This window comes from Vicia villosa, linkage group LG5, assembly GCF_029867415.1.
Source record: "Vicia villosa cultivar HV-30 ecotype Madison, WI linkage group LG5, Vvil1.0, whole genome shotgun sequence".
Lineage (NCBI taxonomy): Eukaryota > Viridiplantae > Streptophyta > Magnoliopsida > Fabales > Fabaceae > Vicia > Vicia villosa.
In genome coordinates this window covers 117081949-117099174 of record NC_081184.1, presented here as the reverse complement: position 1 = coordinate 117099174, position 17226 = coordinate 117081949, and the positions used below count along the sequence as shown (strand labels likewise).

The following is a 17226-nucleotide window of genomic DNA, read 5'->3' as shown; positions in this document are numbered from 1 at the left end:
TATAAAAAAACCCAAATATCATTAGCCTTAGCTTTACATAGTAACTTTAGATAACGGTAGGTCGATTTATAGTCCCTGTGGATTCGATATCTTTTAAAACTACACGACACGACTGTGCACTTGCAGTTATCCCGACTAATAGACACGTAAAGTCGCGATCAGCGGCTTGAGAATATTTTGCTAAAATCGACCAACCCACAAACATTTGCTACCCAGACCTACGTAGCCTTGAGTTTTCCATCGCACTTGGAGATACGTAGGAGTAGGATTTTGAAATTTTGTCAGGCACAACTATAAAAAACTTAAAAAATCTTTTTTCTTTTTTCTCGCTTAATAATTACAAGATAACATAAGCTAATAATCATTCGCAAGACTAACTAAATGAGTCCCGTTGAGTACAACGAATGTGAGGGGTGCTAGTACCTTCCCCTTGAATAACCGACTCCTGAATTCGTTCTTGGTTGCGACGACCATTTTTCTTTTCTCTCGTGGGTTTTATTGATATTTTCACTTTCCTTTTCGAATAAATAAAGTACAGTGGCGACTCTGTTGTATTTCGAGCGTGCGATACGCTCGAGTATTTTCCGTGCCGCGATAGCTTGTGACTCTGTTGGGGATCTTCCCTAAAGCAACTCCACCCTAGTTTAATTATCTTTGCATTAATTGTTAATTTTTATTTGTTTCTTCTTATTCTTTCTTTATCTTGCTTGGTATCTATTTATGTATATGTTCATATATGGCAATTGAGAAATGATGCTTGAGTGAAGCTCTTTACCTAAGCTTTGAAAAACAAGAGAAAAAAAGTTAGGATGGAGGTTGTGTAGTGTTGACCTACGAGACGTAGGGCTGATGATAGTCGTCATGGTGGTAATATTTTTAAGAGAGGTCTTTGACTCTAAGGACCTTTTACAACCCTAAACCCATGGCCATTAGGAAACATAGTTGTGTAGTATTGACCTCTGAGACGTAGGACTCGCTCGATTGATGCAAATACCTCTCTTAGAATAAATCCTCTTAAGAGTCTTATTGTCTTACGAATAGTCGTTATGGAAGTAATATCATCAAATAGGATCCATGACTCTAGGAATTATGTCTAGAACCTTGGAGACGATGGTTGTGAAGTATTGAACTGTGAGAAGTAGGACTCGTTGGGTTGATGCAAATAACTCATCTAGAGTAGATCCTCTAAAGGTATTACTGTCTAATGATTAGTCGTTATGAAGATGATATTTTCAAATAGGTTTGTGACTCTTGTGAGGGGATTATTGGTACTTAAAATATTGCCACCCCGAAAACTTCCACACGTGTTGTTTGAAGTCAATACCTTTGAGTCTCGCATAACATGAAATAATGTATTGTAGTATTTTGACTAGACATTAGTTGAACGTGCATTGATAACATTCCATTCCATTTCATTCCTTGGTATAAAATTTCATGCACACATTCAAGTTGTCAAAAGAAAATTCATTTCATATGTTCTCTTCTTCAGATTTGTTTGTCTACTGTCCAACTGATTCCTCAACACAAATACGGGACTAGAGCCAACATCAGAAGAAGAATGGAAGATCAAGAGCAGCATAATGAAAGAGTTAGATAAGACATTGATGAGTTAAAAGGAAGCGTGAGCAAGATCATGGAGATGCTACAAGCCTTGACTGCTAAAGAAGCTCAACCTCAGAGGATTGTCATCTCTAAAATCACTAGTGTTGTTGTTGACCCCTAGCCTTCATAGAAGCCAATTACTTCTTGGCCAGAATAGGGTTTGCCACCGAATTATTCTCCACCCTTTGCAAATACTCCAAGGGTTGGCCAATCTGCACAACTAGTGTTCCAAGCTCAAATAGTCACTGAATCTCAACCTATTGTGCATAGTTTTGCCCAAGCTACTTATGAAGATCCTCACTTTGTGTACCATGCTGCTGGTCCCCAAAGTGAAAGTCAAGGAGATGTTGGAGATATTGAAGAGGTCAAAGAACAATACTAGACTTTAGTAATAAGACTAAGAGCTATGGAAGGCAATGATATCTTTGGTGCTGCAGCAACACACGTCTGCTTTCTTTCAGACTTTGTTATGCCTGCTAAATTCAAAACTCTTGAGTTCGAGAAGTACAAGGGGCATACCTATCTGAGAAGCCACTTGGTGATGTATTATCATAAGATGGCTGCATATACTAACAATGACAAATTGCCCATTCACTGTTTCCAAGACAGCTTGAGTGAGCTTCAATGAAGTGGTATATGGGAATTGGAAAGAGCTGTATCCAAAGCTGGAAATATTTAGCCGAGTCTTTCTTAAAGTAGTACAAGTACAATTTGTACATGGCACCAAATCGCTGTCAGTTGCAGAATATGCTTGAGAAAGAAAAGGAGTCTTTCAAAGAGTACTCACAGCGTTGGAGAGAGTTGGTTACGTAGGTGATGCCACCATTGGTAGAGAAAGAGCTGACCAGAATGTTCTTGGATACTCTACCATCTTTCTTCTAGGAGAGGATAATAGACAGTATGTCGTCAAGTTTTTCCGAATTGGTGACTATTGGCCAACGACTAGAGGAATGGATAAAGAATGGCAACGTTGCTAATACTATTGAATCCTCTAGTGGGGCAAGGAAAACCTCCAGAAAGTTCTAGAAAAAGAATGAAGGTGAAACAAATGCAATTTCAAATGAAAGAAGGAGACCTAGTCAAAGGCAACAAAACTATGATCAACCATATGTAATTGTAGTTTCTCCTATGGTTAACACTCCACCAGCTCAGGTTCCTCAACAACAGAATGCTGGTCATAATCAAAATCGTAATGAAAGGAATATGACTCATTTGGACCCTATTCCCATGACATATACTCAGTTATATCCTTACCTAGTCCAGAGAGGTTTGGTTACACATAGGTCTTTATCTCCTCCTCCAAATCCTCCTCCAGCTTGGTTTAAGCCCAAAGCTCACTGTGAGCTCAATGAAGGAGCTGTAGGTCATGATCTAAAAGGATGCTTTGCCCTAAAGGCTAGAGTACATGACTTAGTTAGAGGAGAATTTTTGTCTTTCAAGGATGTTGGTCCTAACGTCAACGCAAATCCTTTGCCAAAATAAGGTGAGTAAAGATTGGGTCAGAGCACGACAATTCACTTCCTAAAGACAATGGATCAGACAGGAAAGCTCATCCTCGATGCTGATTAATCACTAGGCCATGCTTTCTTTCAATTTGAAATTTCCTTGTTTGTAATGTGTTTTGCTTTCAAACTTGTTTGCTTTTTAATGTTAATATTAATGAAATGAGCGTTGCATATTTTGAATCAATCCATTCATATTCACTATGTGCATGTTTATGTTTTTTTCTTCAAAAGAAAGTCCATATGTCTCTTATGTGCTTTTCTTTATCAAACTTTTGTTTATGAAAAGATCAGAGGGAGAATGACGAAAATGAAATACCCAAATTGTTGAACAGTATGCTTTCAAATAAAACTTTGCTGACGATGTAAAACATTGTTTCAATTTCCAAACACTGGAGAAATAAGGCAGTAAATCCCTATTCAACCCCTTTGAGCCTAGAAGTTGATGTTTCTTTCTGTACAAAAAACCCATAATCTTAACCTGGGGCAGGACTCAGTTAATTTAGTTGTACATTCAAATTCAAGAGAATCATTCCATACACCTTTCAGTAAGAGTGTTAGTCACAAACTTTCCTCCGCACTTTTGAGTCAGGTCTGGTTAATTGACTTAACAAAACCTGATGCTGTTTGAAATTAGAATAATTATTTGAAATTCAAAAATTGTTCTGCATTTGTTAAGTCAGGTATTCGTTAAAACCGACTTTGCAAGTCCTGTACAAATTTGAGAAAACAACAATTTTTTTAACACCTTTTCATTCACTTCTTCATGAAACCTTTTCATTTTAACTTGTCATTTGGTCATGATATTTTTCCATGACTTCACCATGATTCATAAAGGTGTTATGCTCATATAAGTATATGAAATTTAAAATTACAATTCACCTCTTCCATTGCAATTAGAAATCATATTCTCATTCATTTTCAAACAAGTGTTTTGATACTTGAACTTTCATTGATATTTTTTTGCACAGTATTTCATATTCAATTCAGAAAAATTTCTCCATCATTCACAAAATACTTGAGCACTATTATACCATTATAAATTGCTTGTTTGGAAGAGAAGATAAATCCTAGTGATTGATATTTATTCATCAACTTTATTTACATAAATATTTTTCTAGATTTGGTTGTAATTCCTTATTTTCAGGACTGTTGAAAACAAGAGAGTAGAAAGGAAATAGTTGTTTTCTTGTTCTACTTGTTTGTTTGTACCTTGCTATCTAGGATTGTTGGATGTAAAAGGTTGAAAGTGAGAGGATTGTTCTCATTTCAACTTGATTGATCCAAGAGGATTGTTCTTGGTGGTTTAGTTGTTAGAAGATTATAGGAGAAGTCTTGGATTTAGGCTTGTACAAATATCTAATTGTAGTGAAATCTCTTTCTTATTGAAAGGGGACTGGAGTACTCTCGGACTGTGAGAGAAACAAGTATACATCATTGTGTTTTTTACTTTTCCGCATTTACCGCTTTCATCACAAATCATAACCAGAAAAGAAAGAATCACATTTATAAACTCTTGCACCAAACTAGAAAAATAAGAACAAGTATTCTAAAATTGGATAAATTTTCAATGTCCTAATTCACCCTCTCTTAGGCGCACTTTTTACTTACAATTGACATCAGAGCAGGTTATAGGTAAACTATTCCTAAGAGATCCAGATGGCTTCCGCAAATCAAAATTCAGTTTTTAGGGACGGTGGTAGCAATAACAAGCCTCCATTGTTTTGTGGTGAATACTTTGATTTTTGGAAAATTCGGACGAAGGCTCACTTATAAGCACTAGGAGAAGAAGTATAGGAGGTTGTCAAACATGGCCCCTTTGCTCCTACAACCGTCGTTGATGGTGTTGGATCGACAAAACTTAAAAGTTCATGGGATGACAACGATAAGAAAAAAGTTCTTGCTGACAAAAAGACAATCAATCTTCTCCAAGGTACACTTGGAATGGATGAGTTCTTTCGTGTTTTGGCATGCACAACGACAAAATAAATATGAGATACATTAGTAGAAACTCATGAAGGAACTGTTGAAGTTAAGAGATCTCGATTAAACACGTTGAGTCAAGAATACGAGTTATTCAGAATGTAGCCTAGAGAATCCATCCTGGACTTACAGAAAAGATTTGTGCACTTAGTAAATCACTTGAAAGCACTTGGTAAGACTCTTACTACTAAGGAACTCAATCTTAAAGTGCTTAGATCCTTAACCAGGGAATGACAACCAAAAGTGACGATAATATCCGAGAAGAAAAATGTATCAAGAATGACTTCCACAATATTGTTCGAAAAACTTCAAGAATATGAAACGGAACTCGGAAGACTTGAAATGCATGAAATTCAAGTACAAGATTCAAAAGACATTTCCTTAAAGACGAGAGTTAAACATCATGATAGAAATCAAGAGGATGAGTCCACTAGTGAAAAAGATGATGATTTTATCAAGAAGTTTGAAAAGTTTCTAAGAAAAGAAAGAAAAAAGGATATCATTAAAGGGGAAGCTCCAATAAGGAAGGTTAAATATTTTGAATATGGAGAAAAAGGACATGTCAAAAGTGAATGCTCTAAACTTGAAAAAAAGAATAAATACTTCAAGAGAAATAAGGACAAAGAGCCAACGAAAGCATATGTAGCATGGGATGACAATGAAATAAGTTCATCTCCAGATAAAGAACATGTGAATCTTGCATTTGGTAGCAACACATCATTCTGATGATGAAGATGATGAGCTTATTAGTGAATTTTCTCTTTATGATAATGATGCACAAGGAGCTATAAATGAAAATTTAGTATTTAGAAGAAAAAGTTGAGACATTGGAAACAAATTTTAAAGATGAAAAACAAAAGATGATTAGTGATCAAAAATATAATTTTGTATATAATAATTGTGAATCACTTTCTTTCAAAATTGTTCAATTAAAGAGAGTTCTTGAAAGGTATGAAAAATGACAAATTGGGTTGGAAGGTATCCTTAGCCAACGAAGATATTCCAATGATAAAAGTGGACTTGGTTACTCAAAGTTATCAAAACCATGTTCTAACAAAACCATCCTTGTTAAGGCTAGTGACCAAATATCCCAAGAAAAAGTGAGCAAGTCTAAAGTGGTTCATTATTATCCTGAAAGGAAAATATTTTTCGAGAAGAAATCTTATCCTCCTAAATATAGAAGTAAATTTGTACCTACATGTTTTTATTTTGGTATAAGTGACCATACACCTAATGCTTGCTATGTTAGAAATGTTAGTGTGGCAAATGAGCATTATCTGTGGGTTAAGAAGGGAACTAACTATGATGGATCCAAAGAAAATTGGATACCAAATCAAACTTAATTTATTTTGTAGGTTTGATTAAAGAACACTTTAAATCTATGATGTTTTGATAAGTGGTGGTTCTAAGCATGTGATGAGAGACATAAACTAATTTTCATCTCTAGCTCTAAAGCCCAAGAGTTATTTCACATATGGGGAATACCTTAAAGGACGAATTCTTGGCATTCGAAAAGTTGAAATACTAACTTTCACATCCAATTAAAGATGTACTTTATGTTGAAAGACTAAAGCAAAATCTTCTAAGCAAATGCCAACTTTGTGACAAAGGTTTCAAAATCATATTCATCAAAGATGAATGTTTGATGAAGTCACTTATGAGGTAAAACTCATAGGTATAAATTTCTTTTATTTTTATAAAATTTTCTATATTTTTAAAAGTCTTTTCCCATCCTTTTTTGCTAATGACAAAGGGGGAGAAGATATATATGTGTATGTGTATGCTTCTCTTTAACTATTGTAGCCCAAAAGAAAGATGCAAATTTTATATGAATCAAGGGATAGCTTTGATCAAGGGGGAGTTATCAAAGATAGAGGGAGCATTCACATAAGAGATTCTCATTTGTTCTAAAAAATTCAAGCATTTCTAGAGATCCAAGCATTTCAACTTTCAATTGTTTGTCATCATCAAAAAGGGGGAGAATGTGAAGTCAACACCCTCCATCCAATGTGTTTTGATGAAGACAAAGTACAAATCAAATGATCATGTTAAAAAGTATGAAAAAAGCTTCAAGTAAATTTTATCAATTCAAGTGTTCAAGACTCATCATGTGTGAAAGCTAGCATTAAATAACTCAAGACTTTTTATTTGAAGACTAGAATATATCTTGATTAATAGAGGTACGGGCATGCAATTATATTGATAACTTAGTGCTCAAAATATTTTATACATTTTCATCTCTAAAATTATCAAATTATCATGCATAAAAATATTTGATTCAAATGCATAAAAAAATCTTTATATTCGAATGAGCACCAATCTCTTAGTGTTCTAAAAGGGAACCGGTGATTTCACTCTCTTCTTGTGAGGCCGAGTATTTTGTTGCGTCGTTATGTGCATACCAAGCCGCGCGGCTTAGGAATCTGTTGGGAGAGCTGGGCAACAACGTTAGATAAGCTATCACATTCTCAGTTGATAATGTTTCAGCCATCTTGCTAAGAATCCCATTGCACATGAGAGGAGCAAGCATATTGAGATGAAATTTTATTACTTGAGGGATCTGGTGTGTGAAAGCAACCTGAGGTTGGGATACTATGGAAGCGAATAACAAGTTGCGAATTTGTTGACAAAAGGAGTCACAATGATGTGTTGAAGAAGTTGCTGATGAACTTGGACATGAAGAACTTGGAGCATTTGAATTAAGGTGGTGTATTGAAAATACATAATAATTCAAATGCATGATATAAACTTCTGGGAGCATTTTGCTGGAAATAGCTCAAAAAATAAGTTGTTCTGAAATGCAGGGACTGTTTGTTTCATGGGTATAATCGATTACTCTAAAAGATGTAATCGATTACGAAGGCTTTATTCTGTTCTGCATTTCTGTTTATCGAAGGCATAATAGATTACGGTGTTTGGCGTAATCGATTACGAGACGTGTTTTGGGTTTTTTTTAGCTTATTTTGAGTTGTTTTTGTATACCACTTGTTTTTGCTTAGCTTGTATATATATCCCTCAATTGTAACATCAGGTTAATTATACTCTCATCTCTCTCTCTCTCTCTCTCTTATTTTTGTCACTTCATCTTCTCCAATTATCAATTTTGATCCACCAAAATAATTTGTGTATGTTCCGACATATAAGTATCCGCTCCATCCCAGTTTGAGTAGCTAATATGGCCGATCATCATATAGAGTAATTGGTAACACCTCGTCACATAATGGATGGGAGCATAGAGGCAGAAACCAAGCTTATCTTCATGTTAGACTACCATATTAGAGTTTATAATTTATTTGGACTCGGGTCATGAGTTGAGGAGCATGAAGCTAAGTTATAGGACCATCAGGAAGTGACAATATGCTCTCTAACCCTTATAAGGCGACCATCTTTAGGTTAATTATGTGTGAACATGTTTGCCTTAAGTGGTGAGTCCATACCTGTCAAAGGGTGATTTTTGCCCTTCAAATCTTATATACTCCAATACAGATTCTCTAACATAGAAATAGCAACAAAGTTTTCTTAATTTTTTTTTATGAAATAGCTTCTAGCCATCATAAAAATGCATTTTGATGTTCATTTGTATGAGCGTGTAATCCTTGGTTTCTTGAAGTACCTCAACGTTTCTTTAGCAGCTTTTCAATGTTTAGTACTTGGTTACTAGGATATTTTTTAAAAATTTCTACAAAAAATGCAATGGAAGTAAGTTAAATGTTACAACTTTACCAATATAGATGGAACAGTCCAAATTCAATGAAAATAATTATTCAAAGCTAGTGATGCTGAAAGCACGAAATAAAAATTATAGAAGAATCTAGCAACAAGTGGTTAAAGCTGTTTCATTGAGATTTGGAAAAAAAAATCTGTGTTTCAACAATGTGTTGTATCATAACATTCTCATTCTGGAAACAATATTTCCGTAGGAATGATACATGGAAGAAACAAAATGAAAAATCTTCATGATACAAAAAAATATGCCTTCTCTACAAATTAGCCTTGACTAGTCTATATGAATCTTCATCATCATGGTCTACAATTCGCTCAAGCGAGAAGTGAGATTTAGGAATTTATCTTCACTGCATGGAATTGTGAGACCACCCATGGGATGATCATATCCAAATTCTTCTTCTGCTTGATTTAATAATTCTTGAAACAATGGTTGGTTCAAGTATGATACCGGAATCACAAACCGCCTCATTTTATCTCCAACATAGACCGCAAGATAGCCTTTAGGGACTTCAAATCCTTTGGTAGATCCTTGGGTTTTGGAAAATGATCTTCTTCTAATAATACTGCGGAAACCCATTGTTTATTTTATGTTGGAATGGATGAGAAATAGATATTGAGTTGTGATGTTTTAGGATGTAAAAGACTTGTGTTGCTTGTGAAACCAAGGAGTAGTGTATATATATTTATAATCGGGCTAGTGAGGGAGAAGGGATCACATGATATTGTCTAACATACATACCCCACATTCTGTGATAATGGCCAACATATAACCTACTTGAAATTAAGACAATGCAATGGTGAAAGAAACCTGATGTCTGTTGTTGCATTTTGGAATAGCTATTTCAATGGTAGACATGGTTTAGACATATCACATATTTCTTCAATTTGACAATCCAACTAATATACATCTACCATCTAAATATATATCAGATTTATATGAAACTTGTGTAGGCCATGTTTCATAGCATCTCAAAAACAGTGCTTGGAGGCAAGAAGAGAACCAATATTAAACACAAGATCACAAACCATTATAAATCACATTTTATATTTTTGCAAGAGGACGCAAACTCCGTGAAATTTGCATACCAGAACAGAACTTTGCGGTCCCTGCCTTGATAAACAAGTATGAAGGTCAATTAAACTTTCAGGTGGTGTGATATGTTGGTGTATTGTCTATTATATTATTTGATGATTTGGAAAGACCTCTAAGACAAACCATGTGATCTTATCCTCCTAATCTTATACTATAGTCTTCTCCAATCATTCATTTAGCCAATAGTTTCTTAGTACTCATTTATCTATATATAGATATTCATAGCTACAAGGATTTACAACCAACACAAATCATTCAAATCTTAAAGCATTAGAATATCAAAAACTTTACCTTTCTTACAAGCCTTTTTTAAAATATCTTTTTTTCAAGTTTAAACGCATACAACAATGGGTATTCGTTTTCCTAACATGATCAGAAGAGCATCATCTTCAAAAGCTATGGCCATGCCAAAAGGATATGTTGCAGTGTATGTTGGAGAGAAACAAACGCGGTATGTGATTCCAATTTCATACTTGACTCAACCATCGTTTCAAGACTTACTGAGTCAAGCCGAGGAAGAGTTTGGATACGATCCTCCGATGGGTGGTCTCACCATTCCTTGCACAGAAGATGTATTCCAGAATATAACTTGTGGCTTGAATGGGCTATGAAACTAACACCAAAAGACCATACTGACTTAGCTTAGTAGAGATATGTTTTTGTAAACTAGACATCTTAGCAAATTGTAACAATGGGCAAAAATGACCATTATATTGACAAATTTAGAGTTTATAAATGACAATGGATTCAAGTACTCAAATATTATCTCTTTGTTTTTCGTTTATTGCACTTAAGAAATTATGAAATATGACTCTATGAGTAATGTTGCTTGGTATAAAAAAAAACTTGGTATACTGGAAATTTTAAAAGGAATATATAATTTTAAAAGCACTTAAGCATAGCATGTTGTTTTCCCTATATAACAATTGGTGAAAGATAAATTTGCTATAGTTTTCTCTTAAATTGCATAACTTCATAAGCAAATGCACAATATACAGTGGAAGTAACAAGGTCAATTATTCGACTTAATAAGACAGGCCTCATTCGATGATGCATTTTCTTAGGATATCTTTATCTAAAGAACTGGCAGGTTAAGTGATAGACAAAGGCTCAAAAACCATTTTCATCAAGAGTTACAATATATTTTCGTCTAACAATCAATTTCAACATACAAACGACTGGAAATTAGTAACGTGAAGTGAAATTAAACTACAGTGGTAAAAAGAGCCTAACAAAGTGATAAGACACAGGGAAGAAAGTTACAAAGGAACATACAAAGAACTCATAGCAACGATTATATGCAGTGCAGGAGATGTGGGCAGCGAGCAACCAATAAACTTGAGAAAGACATAAAACTGCTCTTGCAAGTTTTGGAGGGAGGAGCAATAAAGTTTTGGTGTCAAAGATTTTCCATGTCCGCCCCAAAATTTAATATGATTTCTATTTATAAGATCTTGACACTATATTCACATATATTAAAAATTCTCAGAGCTAATACGTCTCGTTATTATGTTTACTTTTTATATTTTAAGACAATGAAAATGACTTATGTTTAAATGCAAACAAACATATATAAGTGTCTGAACAATTCTTGTATCATTAACATTCTCATTCAAGAAACATTTTGATTTCCTAAGGAATGATATTTGGCACAAAGAAAATAAAAAATCTTCATAATTGAAAAAAATGCTTTCTGTCCAAATTAATCTCAACTAATCTATCTCAAACTAATCTATCTAAATCTCCGTTAGCATCATTTACAGCTCAATTTAAGCGTGAAGTGAGTGTTAGGAATTCATCTTCCCTGCATGGAATTGTGAGACCACCCATTGGATGATCATATCCGAATTCTTGTTCGGCTTGATTTAATAACTCTTGAAACAATGGTTGGTTCAAGTATGATACCGGAATCACAAACCGCCTCATTTTATCTCCAATATAGACAGCAAGATTGCCTTTAGGAACTTCAAATCCTTTGGTAGATCCTTGGGTTGCGGAAAATGAAGCCCTTCTGATAATACTTGTTATGCGGAAACCCATTGATTTTTTTTTTTATGGTTATAGGATTGGTCGAGAAAGAAATATCCGAATGATGATTATTTAGAATGGAAAAGACTTGTGTTTCTTAAGAACCCAAGGAATAGTGTATATATAGGTCATAAGGGTCTTTTCTAACCAATTAACCAATGAATGCAAATTGATTAGTTTTAGTAAGGCCTAGTGCGCGACAAGGGATCACATGGGACTGTCTTATACAAGTCATTTTCAAGGATTAGGTGGCTAAATGGAAGGACATGTACATACATACCCCACATTCTGAGTTAATGGCCAACATATAACCTACTTGAAATTAAGACATTGCATGGTGAGTGAAACCTGATGTCTGTTGCTATATCTAATCCAATGGTAGACATGGTTTAGACATCTCACTTCACATGCTTCTTTGAATTGACAATCCAGCTAATATACATTCATCAACTAATATATTGCTATTTATGCAGGACTTGGTTGATGGCAGCTCAAAAACAATATGTGGAAGCAAGTAGATCGAACCAATATTGAACAGACTTTTGCGGTACCTGCCTTGTTAAACAAGTAACAAGGTCAATTAAACTTTATGGTGGTGTGATATGTTGGTGTATAATCTATTATGACATTTCGTCTTAGTGAAAATCCTCAAAGACAATACCATGTGATCTTATATATGCTCTTGTCTCCTTGTAGATCCAATGACCCCATTTTTGTAATCTTACACTAAAGTATACCCCTTCTTATCCAATCATTCAAGTAGTCAATACTCAATAGTTTCTCAATATTCATTTATCTATATATATCCATTGCTACAAGCATTTAGTACCAACACAAATCATTTACATTCTAAAGTATTACAATAACAAAAGCTTTCTCTTGCTTACAAGTCTCCTTTAAAACAACTTCTTTTCAAGTTTTAACACAACAATGGGTTTTCGTTTTCCTAGTATGATCAGAAGAGCATCATCTTCAAAAGCTATAGCCATGCCAAAAGGATATGTTGCTGTGTATGTTGGAGAGAAACAGACGCGACATGTGATTCCAATTTCATACTTGACTCAACCATCATTTCAAGACTTGCTGAGTCAAGCCGAGGAAGAGTTTGGATACGATCATCCAATGGGTGGCCTCACCATTCCTTGCACAGAAGATGTCTTCCAAAGTATAACTTGAGGTTTGAATGGGCGATGAAACTTACACCAAAAGAGACTGACGTAGCTTAGGAAAGATATTGTTTTTGCAAACAAGGCATCTTAGCAAATTGTAAAGATGTAAAAAAAATGACCATTAGATTGACAAGTATAGAGTTTAATGACAATGAATTCAACTACTAAAATATCATCTTTGTGTTTTTAGTTTATTGCAGTTAAAAACTTATAAAATATACTATATGGTTGCTATTAAGAAAAGGTTTTGGTATCCTGCAAATTTTCAAAGCAGGTGAAAGATAAATTTGTTATAGTTTTCTTTTAAACTTCATAACTTAATCATACATGAGCTGCCATCTCTTCACAATCAATTGCACAATATCAGTGGCAGTAAAAAGATCAATTATTCTATGATGTCTATTTTTAGGATATCTTTATCTAAAGATTTGAATGGATATTATTTAATGGGGTTTAGTGATTGATAACTTCTTACCAACTACCACATGATGTTCTTCTCAGTAAAATCGGCTTGATGCCTTTCTCATTGTATTTGATACTATATATAAAAGTGTCGGTAATTACAATTCATAATGACTAATTACAACTCGTAATGACTAATTTCCTATTCTATGAAAGTAAATTATTCACAATAAATACAAGGATTATTTCCTGATTAACACCCCCCCTCAAATTGATGCGGCTGGTCAAGGAGCATCAATTTGCTAACCAGAAACTGATGTCGTGGACGTGGAACAGCCTTGGTAAGAATATCTGCAACCTGCAACTGAGTACTGACGTGAGGAAGTGATATCATATGATCATCATAGGCGTCGCGTATGGAATGACAATCAACTTCTATATGTTTGGTGCGTTCATGAAAAACAGGATTTGCAACAATTTGAATGGCACTTGTATTGTCAGCATAAAGTGAAGTTGGCTCTGTTTGGGGAAATCCAAGTTCAGTCAAAAGACCACGAAGCCAAAGTATTTCTGAACAAGCAGCAAACATGGCACGATACTCGGATTCAGTAGAAGATTTAGAAAATCTTGCTTGCTTCTTACTTTTCCAAGAGATTAATGAAGAACCAAGAAACATGCACCAACCAGTGACAGATCGACGAGTATCAGGACACCCTACCCAATCAACATCACTATAAGCACTCAACTGAAGAGAAATGCCAACAGAAAAGAATAATCCGCGGTGAGAGGTTCCCTTTAAGTAGCGAATTATACGACGAACCGCAGCCAAGTGAAGATGGCGAGGAGAATGCATGAATTGACTTACTTGTTGAACAGCAAAAGATATGTCAGGGCGAGTAATAGTCAAGTAGTTAAGGCTACCCACAAGTTGTCGATACAATAAGGGATCGGGCAAAAGATCGCCATCATCACGATGATATTTAACATTAACCTCAAGAGGAGTATCTACCGGGTTAGCCGATTGGAGACCGGCCATAGAAATCAAATCTGTAGCATACTTGTGTTGATGGAGAAAGATGCCCTTAGATTTAGAATGAACCTCAAGACCAAGAAAGTAATGTAGATTACCCAGATCTTTCATGTGAAATGAGGCCTGTAACTGTTGCTTAAGTTGCTGAATGGAAGCATGATCAGAACCAGTAATAACCATATCATCAACATACAAAAGAAGCAGAACAATTCCCGTAGATGTGCTATGAATAAATAAAGAGGAATCATACTGACTCTGAGTAAAGGAGAATCCAAGTAGAGTGGAGCGGAATTTCTCGTACCATGCTCTAGGTGCCTGTTTCAAACCATATAAGGAGCGTTTGAGCTTGCACACTCCTTTAGATGAAGAGAATAATCCTTGAGGTGGAATCATATAAATATCTTCTTTCAGGTCACCATGAAGAAAATCATTCTTCACATCCATTTGATGAAGAGACCACCCACTAGAAGCAGCTATAGAGATGATCGTGCGAACAATTGTCATTTTGGCAACCGGTGCAAATGTCTCATCATAATCAATTCCATATTCCTGCTTGTTTCCTAAAGCAACCAAACGAGCCTTGTAACGGTTGAGGGACCCGTCAGAATTCAATTTCACAGAATATACCCATTTGCAACCTATAGGTTTGACATCAGGAGGACAAGAGACAATATCCCATGTGAAATTCTCTTGAATAGCCTGAAGCTCTTCATTCATTGCTTTTCTCTGTCGAACATCTTTAACAGCCTGTGAGTAACAAGTAGGAATAACTTTGCTAGAGAGTGTGGAAGTCAGAGAAGTATGTGAAGAATCATACCTGTCTGGTGAATATCTATCTGGTGCGCGAGATATTCGCCCAGATCGCCGTGGTTCAACCGGTACTGGATCAGGTGGCGGTTCAGCATCGGGAAAGGGCGTGAGAACCTGCTGTCTGTGTTTTCTGACATATACATGACCTGGTTTATAACGTTCTATAGATTGAGGCATAATAGAAAACTTAGGAAGAGTAACAATATCATTAATGGCAGGAGAAACACAAGGAAACATAAACTGATTATCAAAAAATGTCACATTCCTAGAAATGCGAAAACGATGGTTAGTGACATCATAACACACAAATCCCTTATGAGAGTGACTATATCCCAAAAGTGCACATTGAACAGACTGTGCTCCAAGCTTATGCCTTTCAAATGGAGCTAAGTGAACAAAACACACACATCCAAAAGTAAGTAAAGCACTATAATCAGGATGAATTTTAAAAAGATGAAAGAAAGGAGAATCAAGATCAATAACCGTAGAAGGAAGACGATTGATCAAGAAGACAGCTGTAGAAAGAGCCTCTACCCAAAATCGGGGTGGTACAGAAGCTTGGAGAAGTAAGGTGCGTGTTACATCAAGCAAATGACGATTCTTCTGTTCTACCATACCATTTTGTTGAGGGGTATTGGGACAAGATCGTTAAGACAAGATGCCTTTTTGTTGAAGGTATTCCTGAAACTTATTAGACATGTACTCACCACCAGAGTCAAAGCGAAAAATCTTAACACTTGCTTGAAATTGAGTTTCAACATATGTCAAAAATTTCTTAAACATAGAAAACACTTCAGATTTAGAACGGAGAAAATATATCCAAGTAAAACGACTATAATCATCAATAAATGTGACAAAATACTTATAGTGAGCATGAGAAATTACAGGAGACATTCCCCATACATCACTATGAATCATCTCAAAACAAGTGGAGGCACGATGAGAATCAGATGGAAAAGGAAGTGTTTTACTTTCAGCCAATTTACAAACAGAACATGAAATAGAGGCATTAGAAATAATATTTTTATTTCCCAACAAACCAGTATTACATAAATGAGACAAAACAGAAGAGTTTGGATGACCCAATTTTCTATGCCAATCCTCATATGAATTCAAAATGTTATTGCAAGCAAGATATAAATGAGTAGAAATAAACTGAAGGGGAAACAATCTTCCCACTTTAGGCCCCTTCGCGATCACCTTCCCTGACACCTGATCCTGCACAAGACAACCAGCACGAGAAAAATTAACATTATAATTTTCATCCACCAATTGGCCAACAGACAATAAATTGGAAGCAAGACCGGGTGATACAAGTACATGCCGAAAATCAGAGTTTATATCACCAACTTTAGTGATAGATATGGTATTACCGTCAGCTATTTGAATTTTCTGATTACCATGATAAGATTGCAAATTGTGCAAATATTCAGAGGAACCCGTCATATGATTGGATGCACCAGAATCAAGAAACCATGGACGAGAAATATCAGAAGACTTACCCTGAATTCCCAAGGCCGAAAGAGCAGAAAATACCATTTGTTGAATTAGTTCAGGCTGTAGAGTACCATTAGATGCATTACTAACGTAAAGGCCAACTGTAGAATTTGTATTTGCATGAAGTGCCTGCACTGAACGTTCTGTTGGTCGTGAAGGACGTATGGGACAATAAGATATAATATGACCTTGCTGCTTGCAATAATTGCAGAACTTTTTATTACAACTCCGGAAAATGTGGCCAAATTGTTTGCAAGAGAAGCATTGAACCTGTCTCATATCACGACTTTTACCTCTACTCTGAGCAGCAAATGCATTCACTGTAGGCTCATAAACAATAACTTCATGAGACATGGTTCCTTGAGTAGCAAGACGTTGTTCCTC

At 35.4% G+C, this 17226-nt stretch overlaps 1 protein-coding gene across 1 annotated transcript; it reads right to left on the bottom strand.

The window, feature by feature from the left end:
* Nucleotides 1–8700: 8700 nt before the first annotated feature.
* On the bottom strand, nt 8701–9479 carry LOC131602147 (auxin-induced protein 10A5-like). Its single transcript, XM_058874162.1, has one exon. The coding sequence runs from the start codon at nt 9388–9390 to the stop codon at nt 9115–9117; it is 276 nt and encodes a 91-aa protein (XP_058730145.1). The 5' UTR covers nt 9391–9479; the 3' UTR covers nt 8701–9114.
* Nucleotides 9480–17226: the final 7747 nt, after the last annotated feature.

What these genes read in the sequence shown, in the direction of transcription:
- LOC131602147 (XM_058874162.1), bottom strand. Translation starts at nt 9,390, where the DNA reads ATGGGTTTCCGCAGTATTATTAGAAGAAGATCATTTTCCAAAACCCAA.